This window comes from Oreochromis niloticus, linkage group LG9 (assembly GCF_001858045.2).
Source record: "Oreochromis niloticus isolate F11D_XX linkage group LG9, O_niloticus_UMD_NMBU, whole genome shotgun sequence".
NCBI lineage: Eukaryota > Metazoa > Chordata > Actinopteri > Cichliformes > Cichlidae > Oreochromis > Oreochromis niloticus.
In genome coordinates, this window is record NC_031974.2 from 12,788,019 (window position 1) to 12,803,312 (window position 15,294).

The 15,294-nt window shown below is 40.2% G+C and overlaps 1 protein-coding gene across 4 annotated transcripts in view; it reads right to left on the minus strand.

Moving 5' to 3' along the window:
* The window catches only part of LOC100711087 (RALY RNA binding protein like), a 119,444-nt gene that overhangs the window by 19,002 nt on the left and 85,148 nt on the right, over window positions 1-15,294 (minus strand). For all 4 annotated transcript variants that reach the window (XM_005449032.4, XM_005449031.4, XM_025910204.1 and 1 more), the window contains 3 exons: window positions 4,157-4,232; window positions 3,070-3,117; window positions 112-293 (listed from right to left, as the gene is read on the minus strand). In XM_005449032.4, coding sequence (XP_005449089.1) covers window positions 112-293; window positions 3,070-3,117; window positions 4,157-4,232 — 306 coding nt within the window. The remainder of the gene's footprint in view (window positions 1-111; window positions 294-3,069; window positions 3,118-4,156; window positions 4,233-15,294) is intronic.

A 15,294-nucleotide genomic window follows, 5' to 3' on the forward strand; every position in this document is an offset into this window, starting at 1 on the left:
CATTAGCGTAATTAGGCTGTGCTCTGTAAAAAAAAAAAAAAAAAAATCAAGTAAAATCTGACGGGTCCAGTGTAAACACAAGACGAGCAATAAAGCACCTTTGTTACGTACATTTGACTCCGGCGGAGGAGGATGATGTGGGAGGTCTGGAGGATGAAGACGAGGAAGAGGAGGATGTTTTGATGGGGAAGGAGGTCTTCCCACGGCGGGAGGAGGGAGCGAGCACCCTGGAGCGTTTCAGCGGGATCACAGCTCTGGGTGGGGGGGCCACTCTGCCATGGTAGTCAAAAAGCCTCAAGAGAAGAAAAACCTATAATATTACACTCGGCTTCTTACGCATTTTCCATAGGCCCTATAGCAGTCAGAAAATGTTCATCTAAAGGGTTATTTGATTTATTTCACCACTGCTTCTTTCCAAAGCCCTCTCGCTATTTCCACTATTGAATCAGAAGGCAGATTTGCTATGGATTACTCGAGTTCCTTCTCTCAAACAGCACAGGTAAAACAAAAGACAGATGTTCCAGTTCAGTTTTCCTGAGATCCCCATTTCTGTTCCACTAAAGGGTGTGTTGCATGCATGGAAATAATCCCTTCACATATATAAGAGGATGAAATGGAGAGGGTGCTTAATGTCAAATAAAAGTGTCAGCTTTGACTGTTCCTGGTGACACCAGATTGTCACAGCTCTCAATGTGAAGTTTGACATTTAGAAAATAGAAACTGTCTCTGCAGATAAGCACTCTGATCATTGGTGGATAAATATGAGACAAAACAAGTGTTTCTTCATCAGCATGTCGATCTGTTCAGTCTGCACGACAAGTCGACTATTTCAGTGTACCTCTCTGGGAACGTGAATAGAATTTAATAGGCAGGACAAGTAGGGATGGGTATTGATAAGATTTTAACGATTCCGATTCCATTTTCGATTCTGTTTAACGATTCGATTCTTTATCGATTCTCTTATCGATTGTTATTTTTAAAAAGGAGAACACTAAGGTCGATTAGCTTAGAATTTTGTTTTATATCTTCTCTTTGAACAAGATAGAAATTTAGGAGTAACATGGCCTTACAAACCCAACAGTGAGATCTTAAGAGATCCACAGCCTACGGCTCTTCAATGGGGTGTCACAGGGTCCCCAGGAAAAAAAAATGTAAATGTAAAATAATAAAATAAATATTCTTCTGTAGCAATAACAAAGTATAACATAAATTATTCTGTAGCAATTACACAAGAATATCCAGTAATGTCCCTGCCTACAATTAAACACATTCACTTACCATCTGCTGTGGCAAACGGGTGCAAGGTTTTTACCACAAACTTAGTCACTGCTCGGTGACATTCAGGCCTGAAAAGAGACGCTACCGGTGGACTGCAGGGACAACTGCCAGCGAGCGCCAGCCAGACTCTGTCTGTCTGTCTCATCATGGTCACCTAAATGCACAGTAATGGCAGGTTTTGTAATAAGGCAGATCGCGCTAACATAACATGCACTGTTAGTTGATTATTTACCTGCCGCATTAACGGGAGAGGACGTGCAAACGTTACCGCTGCTGCTGCTGGGTTGAGATTCATGAGTCCGGAGCGGAATTAAAAACACGACATTCATTTAAGGTTATCGCGTGTTTTGTGAGCAAATGCTTTTGCATATTCGTAGTGTTTCCTCCCTTAATGAAATATCTACTTTGCAAGTATTGCAAGTTGCCCTGTTGTCATCCGTTCTCGTAAAGTATAACCGAACTTTTAAGCGTTTGAGCCACTTAGGCGCCGTGTTTCCTGCCAGGTACGCTCCGACGCTCCGCAACGTGGTGACGTCATTCGGGGCGACTGGAATCGATAAGGGAATCGTTTGCAAAAATGGCAAACGATTCCAAGGAATTGAAACAGTGGGAACCGGTTCTCAACAAGAACCGGTTTTCGATACCCATCCCTACAGGACAAGTGTCTCAAAGTCTGTTTTACTGCCCATTTGCTAAGACCCAGAAGAGATGTGAATAGTAATTATTATCACAGAACAACAGCTCTGTAAAGGTTTGAATTCTCCACATTTATATGGCCATAAACAATACTCAAGTAGGCTGTGGCATTTAAGTCATGCTCAGGCCTAAAGTGTGACGAGAAAGGCAGGATGGACTCATGGCTTGAACTTTGTTCATGACAGATTCTAACCCTACCATCCAAATGTTGCAGCAGAAATCAAGACATCAGACCAGGCAACAACTTTCCAATCTTCTACAACCCAGTTTTTGCAGGTGTGTTAGAACCGTATCCTCAGTTTCCTGATCTTAGGAGTGGCACCCAGTGTGGTCTTGTGCTGCTGTAGTGCACCTGCATCTAGGTTCAATGTGCTGTACATTCAGAGATGCTCTTCTGCATATCTTGGTTGTAAATAGGGTTTATTTGACTTAACGTTGCCTTCCAGTGAGCCTGAAGCTTTGTAGCTTTTTACAACAAAGTAACAAAGCATTTTCACCCAGAGAATTTCTGTTCACTGGATATTTTCTCTTTTTCTGACCCTTCTCCGTAAACCCTAGGGGGGGGTTGTTTGGGAAAATCCCAGGAGATCAGCATTTCTACAGGGATTACATGCACCAGCCCATCTGGCACCAACAACCATACAATTTTTTTAAGATTTATTTTTGGAAGTTTTAGCCTTTATTTCATAATACACTATGCAGGGCAAAAGAAGAGCATAGCTTGAACCCAGGTTAGAAAGTTGCTTTAATAAGTAGCTAAACAGGTGTACCTAAAAGTGACCAATGAATGCATTTCAAACTGGAAATGTAAATACCTCTACAATGTAACAGAGCAATGCAGTTTTTGTGGTGTAGCCAACATGTGCACAGCTAAAGACCATCATCAAAATATTCACAGGACTGCTAGCTAGCTATAGTTGATCAAATAAGGTGGGGAATTTACAGTTTCAGAAGGTAATCCTGCTACTGTCACAGATTTTACTTTCTAATGTGAGAATGCAAAGCTTGACAGATATTACAATTAAACTGAGTCTATAAGATTTCTGAAATGTTATATCTGATCACATATTGCTAAAAAATATGAATGGTACCTACCTGCTGTAGAAATCATCCCTGTAGTACTCGTAATCAAATTCATAACCACTATTAAAAAGACAGAAGGGGAGCAAGGCACAGAGAAAGACAGAGAAAGAGAGAATGCGATGGATTGTGTTAAGAGGAGCATTTCAAACCTGTCAAAAGTAAGCAGATAAAACACAAACTGTTCCGACTCGAACGGACATGCTCTAGTAGACGCCTAAAGCCCATCACAGGTTAAGCAGTAAGCCTAAGCCACGCTGGCATCCAAAGACCACAGATCAAGAAAAGATCAACAAAAAGTTTCAGAGAGCCAATACAGTCAGAGTCAAAAAGAAAAAAAAATTGTTTTTTTAGACCCTAGAGCTGAAAATCGATGTTGCACGCTCAGGATGACAACTGATTTAGAATTCAGGGAGAGCAATAAAATAAAGAGAAGCGGCGAGGAGAAGGACTTGTTTTGAAATGCTGCTATTCTCACAGGAATTTTAATGTATTAATGATTAATGTATTACTATTTCGATTTAGAACAGTGTAGTGTTGGTTTTTGCTTCTCCGGATCCTGCTCCATAATTACCATATTACACCCTGACGCATTTCAACTGCAGATATAAATTGCAAATGAGGTTTTATAATAAACAATGCAAAGACTAATAAATTAGTGTAATATTACTGTAAAAAAATTAACCCACAATTCACAAAAGTGTAAGCTATAAGCTTTGCCAATGAAAGCGTCCCAGTGACACTTTCCCAGAAAAAACCTGCCTAGACCTCTATCACATTAGACTGCAGTAAACAAGCGCAGCTTTGATCTGTTTGTGACCAGGAGATGTGTACGGGGCAGAGAATCAGGGTCATGCTTAATGAAGCTTACATAACAGTTTCTCCTTTGAGATTTACAGGCTTGTGCTGAAAAAACTTCAGTCGACGTTTTAAAACTCAATTAGAACGAGGGGAAAAAAAGCGAACATAATAGGGATCCTCATATTTTTAATATTACTGCACATTTACATCAGCTGGAGCAGCAGGATGTGAAAGATGATTAATATTAATGATAAGCAACTTTTCCAGAGAAGGAGCATGCTGGAAGAAGGGCAAATCTTACCTGTAGACAGCTGAGAGCGGCCGTTTGGAGCCCGCTTTGGGCCTGTATGGCTTGGGCTCCCCGGCCATGTTTATGTCTGTAAAAAGACAAAGAGAACGACTTCAGTCATCAGTCACATAGTGGTGTTTTTACTGTGAATTAAAATAACATACAGAACACCTATTGTAACTGTGTAATTTAAGGTGGTGGCAACTTGTCTCTATGGCCTGTATGGATGGTGCTTTTGCAACTGCCAGCAACTGCCATTAACCTCCAGCAACTACTCACCAACTGGTAGGGGAACAAACATTTTATTAATGGTTGACATAGTGTAATGAACCAGTCTCTAGGCCTTAACCCCAAATTGCCAACATGAGTGTCACGTGTCCAAAATGGCAAACAAGTTAACGCCACATGGTTAGCGAGAACATGTCCTGTAAACCTCATGATTTCATTTTTGCTATTGTGTTCACTCTGAAAACAATGCAAACTGAAATACAGCTGCACAAAAAATACCTACAAGCATTAGCTTTTATTCTATCAGGGGATTACTTTAGGACCCTATGTCTAGTTAGCTATGTGCTAAAGTGAGCTAGGTGCTTTGTACTATAGCTAAAGCAACAGCAAAAAATAACCGCGTGGCTCACAGCTTTCTGACTTTATCAAAATCAAAATATAACACAGATAAGATGCTTTAGCCTAACTTACAACAATAAAATAGCTTAAAACTCGCATTGGTGTATTTGACTTGAGCTTGCAGCACAAGTAAGGATACTGACTGACAGGAGTCCACATTTTTCCCATACGCCAATCTTCTGAAAAGTTTGTTTGTGTGGTTTCAGCAGTTCATAAAAACTTAGTTCTGGATTGTTTACCCTCTTGGTAGTGCATTCCACTACACTGCAAATCTCAGGCACTTTTCAGTTTGTTGCTTGCAGACAGAACAGACAAAGAGGCACCTTCATACAACACAAAGTCAGTGAAACGCTGTGTATTGCTTACCCTCAGGTGTGGACCAGACTTAATTGTAGTCTGTCTCTATGTGGCAAGCCCAGCTATGAAAACATACAGCACATAAGGCCAGATTACAGCACAAATGGTAGAAGTGTGATTTCTTTCTCTCCTAAGAAAGCAACTACTCCATTATGTCTGTATCTGTATTCGGAGCGATACTATCTTATATGAAAACCTTTAATTTTGTGCTTATACTTGCTGGCAACTTAATTATACTGTGTCAGATACTGTTTTGCTATCTGCTCATAACTGTTAAAAAGGAGGTTATCTTACTCTCTGTATGAATAAATCAATATTCCCTTCTGAATATTATCATGCAGTATACAGGATATCACAGAAATTCATTCAGTGTCGGTGTTTCCTACGCTGCGGTGTAACCTAATTTAAAAGCCAAAAACTGTGCCCACGAAAGTGAAATAACTTCCTTTCTTCAAACATCCTCACATCGAGCAACGGCTTGTGATGGTGGCACACAGTTCAAAGCCATGGCTGAGCACAAGGGAGCATAAAAGTACTTCATAATACAGAGATTTAAAAAATCAATTTAAGCTCTTTGGAAGCTCTGTGCTGTTTCCGCTGCAAAACTTAACTTTTCATGCGACATTTAAAAAAAGCTGCAGTACCGTCGAGTAGACTCACTAAATTCGAGGTGCACTCCGAGAGCCAATTTTCTAAAGGCAAGACTTGAGACCTTGCTGCCGTGCACTGGAAAGATTACAAAACAAAATTGTTGTTGCAAGGCACAAGAAAATCCTTGAAAACATACAAACAATAAAAATGAATAAACATTAAAAGAAGAACTAAAACAAAAGCAGAACGTTAGGAGGGCTTTGATTTATAGCCGGCTGTTCGTGCTTTGCGTAAAAAATTTTTTTACTATCAGACGTAGAGGTTTTGTGATCCAGCCAGTCAGTGATGCAGAAATTTTCATATCACTATCTGTGCATAGCCAAGGGTGCTGCAAGGTCCTCATATTTTGTGAAGTCTGAGTGGCTTCTGGGAGACGAGCCAGTTGGTCAAAGTAAAGCACCAGAAAGATGAGGAAAATAGTCCAGGAACTTTATGGATGCAGATATGAGGTGATATTTCTGAGGTGAGTGAGGCTACAACACCTTAAAGTAACACTTTCATGTGAGGTCTAGTATATAAAGTAGCTTTCCAGAATCTCATCCCACTCAGAGGTTATTAGTCTTCTAAAAATGAATAAAAAAACATAAAGGAGGGTGAAATAGATGACTTGAGGCGAAGAGTGAAAAAAATTTCCATAGTCTGACCAAAGGCGGAATAAAAAATCCCATCATGTGCTTTTTTTAATATCGTCCTTGATATCACACAACGGTTCATGAGCATCAGCATGCTCAGCAGTAGCAAGGCATTAGAAAGGCCATTTCCTTACGACTGAGAACAATGCACCAATCAGCAAACGCCCTTGAGAGGATAAACCCAAACCCCATTGTGAAGAACCTTGGCTAAGTGCCTCGTAGGTACATAGATCACTTTAAAGGCACTTTCTGACAAATTGTTGTTTTTTGCATGCGGCCATGTTCTGACTATCACTTTGTCCCCTCCAGCAACACACATTTACCTAAATAATTTATGCATCTGCTCTGCCCCCCTTCTTCCCAACACCAAACAAGTGGAAGCACCCCAATCCCCGGGAGTGGAATTGCACTGGGGTGAAAATAAGCTGCTGGCAAACTCTTGCCTCCTTCTCCCAGAGGCTGCTCTCATGAGAAATAGGATTAAACCCTGGTATGTTTGTATGCTGCCTACTTAGACATGCTAAAACACAGACTTTTTACAGAAATCTGCATGACCAAATGAGTGTGTATTTGTGTGTGTGTGTGTGTGTGTGTGAGAGTGTGCATACTTGACAGAGTATGCTGGGATTGACCATGATGGTAACCTTTGGAGATAATTACACTTTTGCTCATCAACCTGAAGGTTGACTTACAAAGAGATCAGGTCCAAACCTTTAATTAGCCCACAACAGCCCAACTAAATATAATTGGCATCTAAAACCTGAAGTGATAAAAAAAAAAATCTCTGACAGCTCTGTTTTTGTGAACCATTATTTTTGATTCAGTATGGTTTATATGCAGTACAGTCAAATCCATGCTGTTCAGTCCCTGACAGGTATCGCCACTGCTAGAGGCTAAAAGAGCCTTAGCCTATTTCGACTGAAGCTGTCAGTACATGTGTGGTTCAAGCAGAGTCCAGTGGAGCAATCAAAACCACATTTTCAGTATGGTAAAACTTTAACTGTTAACTAACACAAAAACTGCACACTCTTTGATTCGACATTTTAAGGCTCTTTTCATAGATAAATACCATTATTATAATCAACCTTGTGGAATGTAATACATTTTTTAGTGAATTTAACATCTTTTTAATTTGAACTGTTTGTGGAACCAAAAAATGGCATTTGAAGACATTTTGGGGAATTGATATAAATCAAATCAAATCAAATCAAAGTTTATTTATATAGCACATATTAAAACAACAGTGTTGACCATAGTGCTTCACAGTCAGTCAAAACACAAGACAATTAAAACAAACAATAAAATAGGACAACAAACAATAGGTAACAACACAATAAGCTAAAATCAGCCAACTAGTTAGAATCAAAGGCCAAAGTAAACAGATAAGTTTTAAGACGAGATCTAAAAGACTGGATAGACTCGGCCATACGAATATGTACAGGGAGGTTATTCCAGAGTCTAGGTGCCATGATCGCAAAGGCCCGGTCTCCTCTCGACTTCATTCGAGACCTAGGTTGTGCAAGGAGCAAGTGATTGGATGATCTAAGCGCTCTGTTGGGATTATATAGGTGAAGTAGGTCAGAGAGATAGGTGGGCGCTAAATTATTCAGAATTTGAAAAGTGAACAAAAGAATTTTAAAATCTATGCGATATTTAACAGGGAGCCAATGTAGTTTGGCTAAAATAGGAGTTATGTGTTCATGGATTCTTGTACCTGTTAAAAGACGCGCAGCTGCATTTTGAATTAACTGAAGCCGATAAGAGAAGAGTGTTGGAGGCCCGAGTAGAGGGAGTTACAGTAGTCCAATCTGGATGTGATAAATGCGTGAACAAGCTTTTCAAGTTCCTTTAAAGGAAGGAACGACTTTGCTTTGGAAATCTGACGCAACTGGTAAAAGCTGTTTTTCACCACAGTGGACACCTGCTTCTCAAGTTTAAAAGAGCCATCCAGGAATACTCCGAGGTTTCTTACAGTGGGCGAGAGATGGCTAGCGAGAGGGCCTAGGGCATCAGTCAACTGGTCTAGCGGGGTGTGACTACCAAAGACTATGATTTCGGTCTTATTCTCGTTTAATGTAAGAAAATTATGTGATAACCAAATTTTTACTTCATGCAAACAGTTGAACAGAGGTTGCAAAGAAGCAGACACATCGGATTTCAAAGGTGAATAAATCACTTGTACCCACTATTCAGGCATTTCATTAACACCACGATCGATTATTCTGACAGTGACTCTCCCAATATTAAACCTACCTGTATCGGTGAGAGAACCATGTTCTTTAGGATCTTGTCAAGTTCGGGACCTTCTTTCAAGGAAATAGCAACCAACTAAATCTTCATAAATCCCATCTGTTCTTTGTCTTAGGGATATGTTATCAACTTACAGTAATGTCATTAATATTGAAGCATTTGTTCATATGTAGAGTTAACAGTTAATGGCTCAGAATTATTAGATCAGTGTTAAACGCTGCAATTCAACAAAGATCCATACACCTTCTACTTCCAGCATTTATATGTTTCATTTTTTCAAATACTTGAAATGTTCACATTTGTTTTTTGACAATAAACTCAACCTTGTACATTTCAGACAATTTCAGCTCCTTCTTCCTGGAAGGTTGTGTTTTTCTACTATAAATACCTTAAACATGTTTCATTGGGTTCAAGTAAAGCAACATTCTTGGCAGGTCATATTTCTTTTTTTTTCCCTTTTCTTTTTTTTCCCACTTTTTTTCTTCTTTGTGAACTCTGGTGTAGTTTTGGCATTGTGTTTTTGGATGGTTATTATGCTAGAGCATTCGTCTTCTGCCAAGTCATTTTGTTAGCCAGAACCTTGGTGCATCCACAGGCATTCTTAGTGCCATGTGTAAATGTCATCTCAGAAACACCGTTTGTCCTCATGGTTCTCCGTATGGTCACACTCCCACCTCTGTGCCTATCAGGGTTATGAATTCACTGCAGTAGTCCTTGGCCAGGTTCACGCCAAACATGTTCGACCTCATCTGAGACTCAGAAATTCATCTTAGTCTGATCTGACTAAAGGAGGGATTCTGAATATTTATCAGGCTTTAATCTTTAATTGAAGTTTAATCTTATAGTTTTGTGCCAAAGAGCAAGCCAGGGAATTTTTTTCTTGGATACTGTCCAGTATGGTTGATGTTATGCAATGTCCTTTCTGCTTTTCGAACTGTCACAGTAACTCTGATTCTCACTGATAACCCTTGTGCCAAGTTTCCTCTTGCCTGTCTGTGTTTCACATCTAGATTCTAGGATGATGCCTGATTAGTAGTTCTATAGGTTATTTTTAGGCCCTTGTACTGCTGCAGCTATGTTTTAATTGACTTTTAGTTATTTAGTTTAATCATCATGTGTTCTTTTTAATTCAATCTTTATGAATTCAAACAATTCTTCAATTTCTCTGCCAATTCCTTTATACGTGGAGCCATAATTCACAGCTCATTTTATAACTGCGGTTATGCAGTTGGGCAAATAAAAAAATTACTGGTGCACTCAAATGCATTTCAGTGATCACAAGTTTTCTCACATGGATGTCTGTGATAACAATGGTATTTGGGTTTATTGCAATGAGTTTCCACTTTGCGGTTTTTATTTGCAGTATCAGTACGAGGTTTTCATTGCTCATAAGTAAAGAGAAATACTTTATGTGCCAACTGATAAATAATGCAATAATTTAGAGGCTGAATTATAAATTATATAACAAATCTGTGCTTCGCAGGATGGAGAAAATTCCAACAATTACATGAACTTCTATGAGCAAGCGCTTTGATAACAGTAGGAAGGGAAAAGGAAGAAACCTCCAGCAGAACCAGGCTGAGGGAGGGGCAGACACCGTGACCAGTTAGGGTGAGGGGAGGAAGACATGGAAAAAATGCCAGACATTTTTATTGATGTATTTCTTAAAAAAATTAAGCTTAGTGTGCACATTTCTGTAGTGATCTGGAAATCTGAGACATGACAAAAAGTTTACATACTTTGACAAGTATTTATGTAGTGCTGTTCTAGTCTATTTGAGCATTTGAGGTGCTTTCTGCAATCCTTATTGACCCATTCATACAAGCACTTTCAACCCAGCATCCACACACTCACACTTTGATGCGTTTGGGAAACTCCGTGTTCACTATCTTGCCCAAGGTTACTTTGACATGCAGACTAGTTTAGACAAGAACTGGGGCTCAAACCTTTGACGTTCCATTTGGTTGACAACTTGCTTGTTAGCCACAGCTGCCCCATACCTCACACTAATTTATTAAAGATCTTGATTATAAAAATGTTTCTCAAAAGGTATTGATTATTCAAATATAATAATATGGTCTTGCTTTAAGTTTAAGGACAAAATTTGTTTTGATATCTTGTAAGAATGCTGTAACACTGTTTCAAGCTTCGGCTGGGATCCTATAAGCAGGCAAACTGACATATTTTCATGTTTGCATCGTCACGTCTGTATGTGGGAAGTGGACCTGAGAGGAACTAATTGCAATCCATGAGCCAAGATCATCCACTTTTAGCAGAGCACTTTGAGTTTGTGTAGGACTAAAAAGTCATTTTAGTATGAATGAGATGCTCAGTGGCTCAGGGAAAAGAAAGCTGTGCTTTTTTTCTGTTCTCTTTTCAGGTTTCTCACTTCCCCAGTCTGCAGCTTGGTCATCCGTGGTTGGAGGTGGAGCTGTCCGTAGTGCTGAAAGACTTACAAAGAAGGTCTGCTCAGCCTGGGCAACAATTTAAAAAAGAGGGTCTGACCTTGCAGCTGTGCAAATGTACACATAATGCAATTTCAGTCTTTCAGTGCTGAAATTAATTATAGATATATTTAAGCTAGCCTCCAATTCTCTATCTCTAAGAGACGGCGCGTGCCTGTCTGTCTGTAGATACTAAAACAAGCATAACCCAGGTACGAATAACAATTTAAGGCTACATTTTTACTGACTAAGGAATCGGGGGGAAAACAGGGCTCTGGATGTAAACTGCAATGGAAAGACAGAGGCACGAAGCATAAGTAATCACTGAAGACAGACTTGTGTTCCTCTGTCAAGAAAACAAGGATCCGTGACTCCCTGAAGGAACCTGCCCGTGTGTTTTATTGGTCTCATTTGCTGCCTTACATCTCTGTCTCCCTCAGACTACTCTTGCTCATGCCTCCTGTTCCGCCCTCGGTCTCACCCTATCACTCAATGTGTCTCTTCGTCTGTTCCCATCCCCCTCGCTTTCCCTCCCTCTATCACCTTCCCTTTCCTTCCACACGAACTCGCACAAGATGATATCTAACCCACCTCGCCATCCGTCACTTTCTCTCACAGCCCATATTTCTTCCTGTGTCTCTGCGCACTGCGAGGAAGCTCATTATGAGACATTTCAGTGCTGAGCATCACCTGTGGGGTCCTTTCTATTTGACACCTGTGCCGCCAACGAAAGCTTCACAAGTCTTATTTCTTCCCCTCCTTTCATTAGCAAGGGATGAATAAGCGGAGAGCAATGGAAGTCAAGGCGCTGAATAAATCACTGCTATAAACTAAGCCATATGGCAGCATATTGTACGAGAATGACTGGGAATGAGAAAGCACTCCTGCGAAAACTGACAAGACCCAAAAAACATAAGGAGAAGAATATGAATGTACTACTGGAATAGACGAAAATCTGCTGGTCCTGTTGAAGCCAGCAAATCAGACTTTAATCTCTCTGCCTCTCTAGTTTTCTGTTGCGTCGTAAAAAATGAGACAGTGTACCGTTTCTTCTGCTCTCTCGATCTTAGGGAGGAGAAAACCAGCTAATAGCCTCAGGCTCTGGAAGAGGAGAACTAACAGGCATGGGTAGCAGGGGTCAACACAAGGTCTGGAAGAGGCAGAGACAAGAGTGTGTCTTGGTGAGCCAAAGAACCTTTCTGTATTACTGTGGGAAGAGTGCTGGAAGATTGGCAGATTCCTGAAAATAACTGCCTTCTGCAATGTACTGTTCTCATCAGCCATCTCTGTGTGCTATTGGTATAGTGACGATTCAGCCCTCCAGCCTTCAACAGCTCATTTGGTACAGGTGTTTCTCTAAAACATGGTGGTAAATACTATTGTCTAAACATATGATAAGTCACATCCATCAGTGTGATCAGTGCTAATTAAGATAAACCTGCATTCCAGCTACTCATTAAGCTTACAGCCTTAATGAGAGCAGAAATATGGCACAAGCTCCTTTGACCAAAATGCACTTGGAGTGAGTCATGCCTTTTAAAGCGCGCACACACAAACACAGCAACAAAGTGGTAATTTGCATGTCAAACTACCTTGTGCTTGGGCAAAATGTCCTTTCAGCACTAAGAGAAAACCCAGCAACCAAAACACCGCTGATTTTGTCGGTTTCCGTAGCTGCAAATGACCTGTTTGGACGCCTGCTGTGGTGCGGCACAGAAGCTATAATTTAGAAAACAACAATTGATGAAGCAGTCATTACATGTGTGGGCTTCCATACAAAGACTGCAAATAAACAGGCAGAGATTCAGTATTTGGCTTAAAGACATATGGCTCCTCGCAAACATCCTATTTAGTAGCTGTTCAAGTAAAGCTGCTTATTATTTTGTTTTTTTGACAAGATATAATTTCAAGAGAGCATCTTGATAAAGAGCCCATATTTTTGGCCCAACAACTGGCGCCATTACCCATAAGAACCTTTTCAGATACTGTCACTACAGCTGTAAATCGGGCATTCAGAATTAAGTCGGCTTTCTGCATTAACAATTCTCCAAGGCTTCATTTGGCATTAAATTCTACCTGAGCAATTGCTGGTACAAGCAAGCACAGAAATCGCATGGCACAGAGTGAAGAAAGGAGGAAATCAAATGCATCTCCCAAGTAGCATTATATTAAAAATGCCCAAAAAAGAGCTTTGAAAACAAAAGCAAAGAAAGAAAACTGAGAGATTATAGCAGTGCTGTTGCATGTTGGGATTAATGTTCGAGCTAAATGGTAATGCCAGGCTCACAATGACAATGATTACATGCTCAGTTACCATCTCAGTCACACTGCATGCTATCACTTCCCAATTAGCACCAAAACAAAGTAGATATGAGGCTGATGCAAATGTTCAGTCTCTGAAGACTTTTAAAAAACACAATGTTCAAGTTCTGCAAATATTGTCTTATAACCACATTTAATGGGCGTAAAAACTGGCTGCAATTTGCTCAAAGTCTTCATGTCTGACGCCAATTTGGTGACAACAGCACAACTAATACTTGTATTAAATTATAGTGAATCAGAGATTACCCTGTGTTCTGGGCAGTGTAGCATTTAGAGATGAAGGCTATGGCAAACTAATGGAAGTAATGTGACTGCTCTAAGTTGAAGTAAACAGAAACCGAAGCCCACAACATAAATCTGTAGGATTATGCAGAAGCCAGGAAAAATAAATCATTGTGCTTTGTCACTATGCTCTGTCGCAAGGATCAAATCAGTTTTGCTAAAATTGTAGAGCTCTCTCTGACCCAGCATCCTGCTGCCATTGAGGAACAAAAAAGCCTTTTTTCCTTCTCATTACCAAAAAAACTTTGCTGTCCCCTTTGAGTTACAGCGCAGATGTGTAACACAGGCTGAATACAATGTGCACATATCAGCAAGGACCTTCAAGAAATGAGAAATGTGGACTTTTCCAAAAAACACAGATGATAAAATTCCCTGCATGCCAGGGCTGATGGTTCTACATCACATCTGGCAGGTTTTTTTTTTGCTCATTCTTGAGTTATTTTATTTCACTTTCCTCTTCTTGCAACGGCAACTGTCTATTTGATGAGATAAAAATTAAAGGCAGAGGCGAGACAGAGAAAAAAAAAGAGCAGGACACGGAAGGAGCTGCCGATCATCTTCTCACGGATTGAGAAACTCTGGCGCCTATCTCCCCAATGACTCAATTAATTGAACAAAGTAACTAATCATGCAAATTGTGTCTCGGCAGGAGAGACAGAAGCAAAGACAACGGCAAAAATGAGGGAGCTGAATTAGCGGGTGATGGACGTGCAAAAGGAATAGGTGGGAAAGTGGGAAATTCATGTTTCCAGCAGATTACATCTAGCTGTCTTTGGTCCAACTTCACTATTCAGTGAGTCCAACTGAAAGGAAAGGAAGGCAGGAGGTCTGAGATATAAAAATGCTGTACTGAGTACCAAATCTGTGTCTCCGTAACCAGTAGGTGAGGTCCTGTCAGTTGCAGGCATAATAAATCTACAAATACTCCTAGGACGTTTTTCAGACGAGCAAAGACGAAAGAACTGACACAGGCCACATTACAGGTACAAGATTTCCAGAAAATTTCAGAGTGAATTACAGTCAAATTTGTCACTGCAGTGGATGAACAATGTGCCCTGACAGCCTTTGATTTTCACAAAGGTCTAGCAGCTCCTTTCAGACACAGACCTCATATATCTTTATCTTACTGTAGTTCTCACATATTAGCCGCGTTCTTATTTTTCTGTGCTGCCCGTGGATCCATCAATCAAGGTCACAAGACACTGCCGTCCCCTCAAACGGAAATAACCCTTTACCTTTTCCTTTTTTTCTAGGCAGGGAAGATTTTAAGAACTGCAAATAAAAAACAAAACAAAAACTTGTTTACAGACACCTCTCAGCAGAAAGAAAGAAGCAGCAGGCTTACATTGTAGTGTTGTCTAATTACATGGAAAAAAAGAGTAGAGAGGAGACTGAGGGACAATCTGCATATCAAAGGTGTTGTTCTAGGAACCTTTGAAGATCAAACATTGAGCAGGGCTCTTCAGGAGAACCATGAAGCAAGGTTCAAGGTGAGGTGATGCGACTCTACATTTTTCTGTTTGAATTTGGCATTTGGCAAACTGTACTCTTATAAATTATCACATGTGTCATTTAAATATAGTAA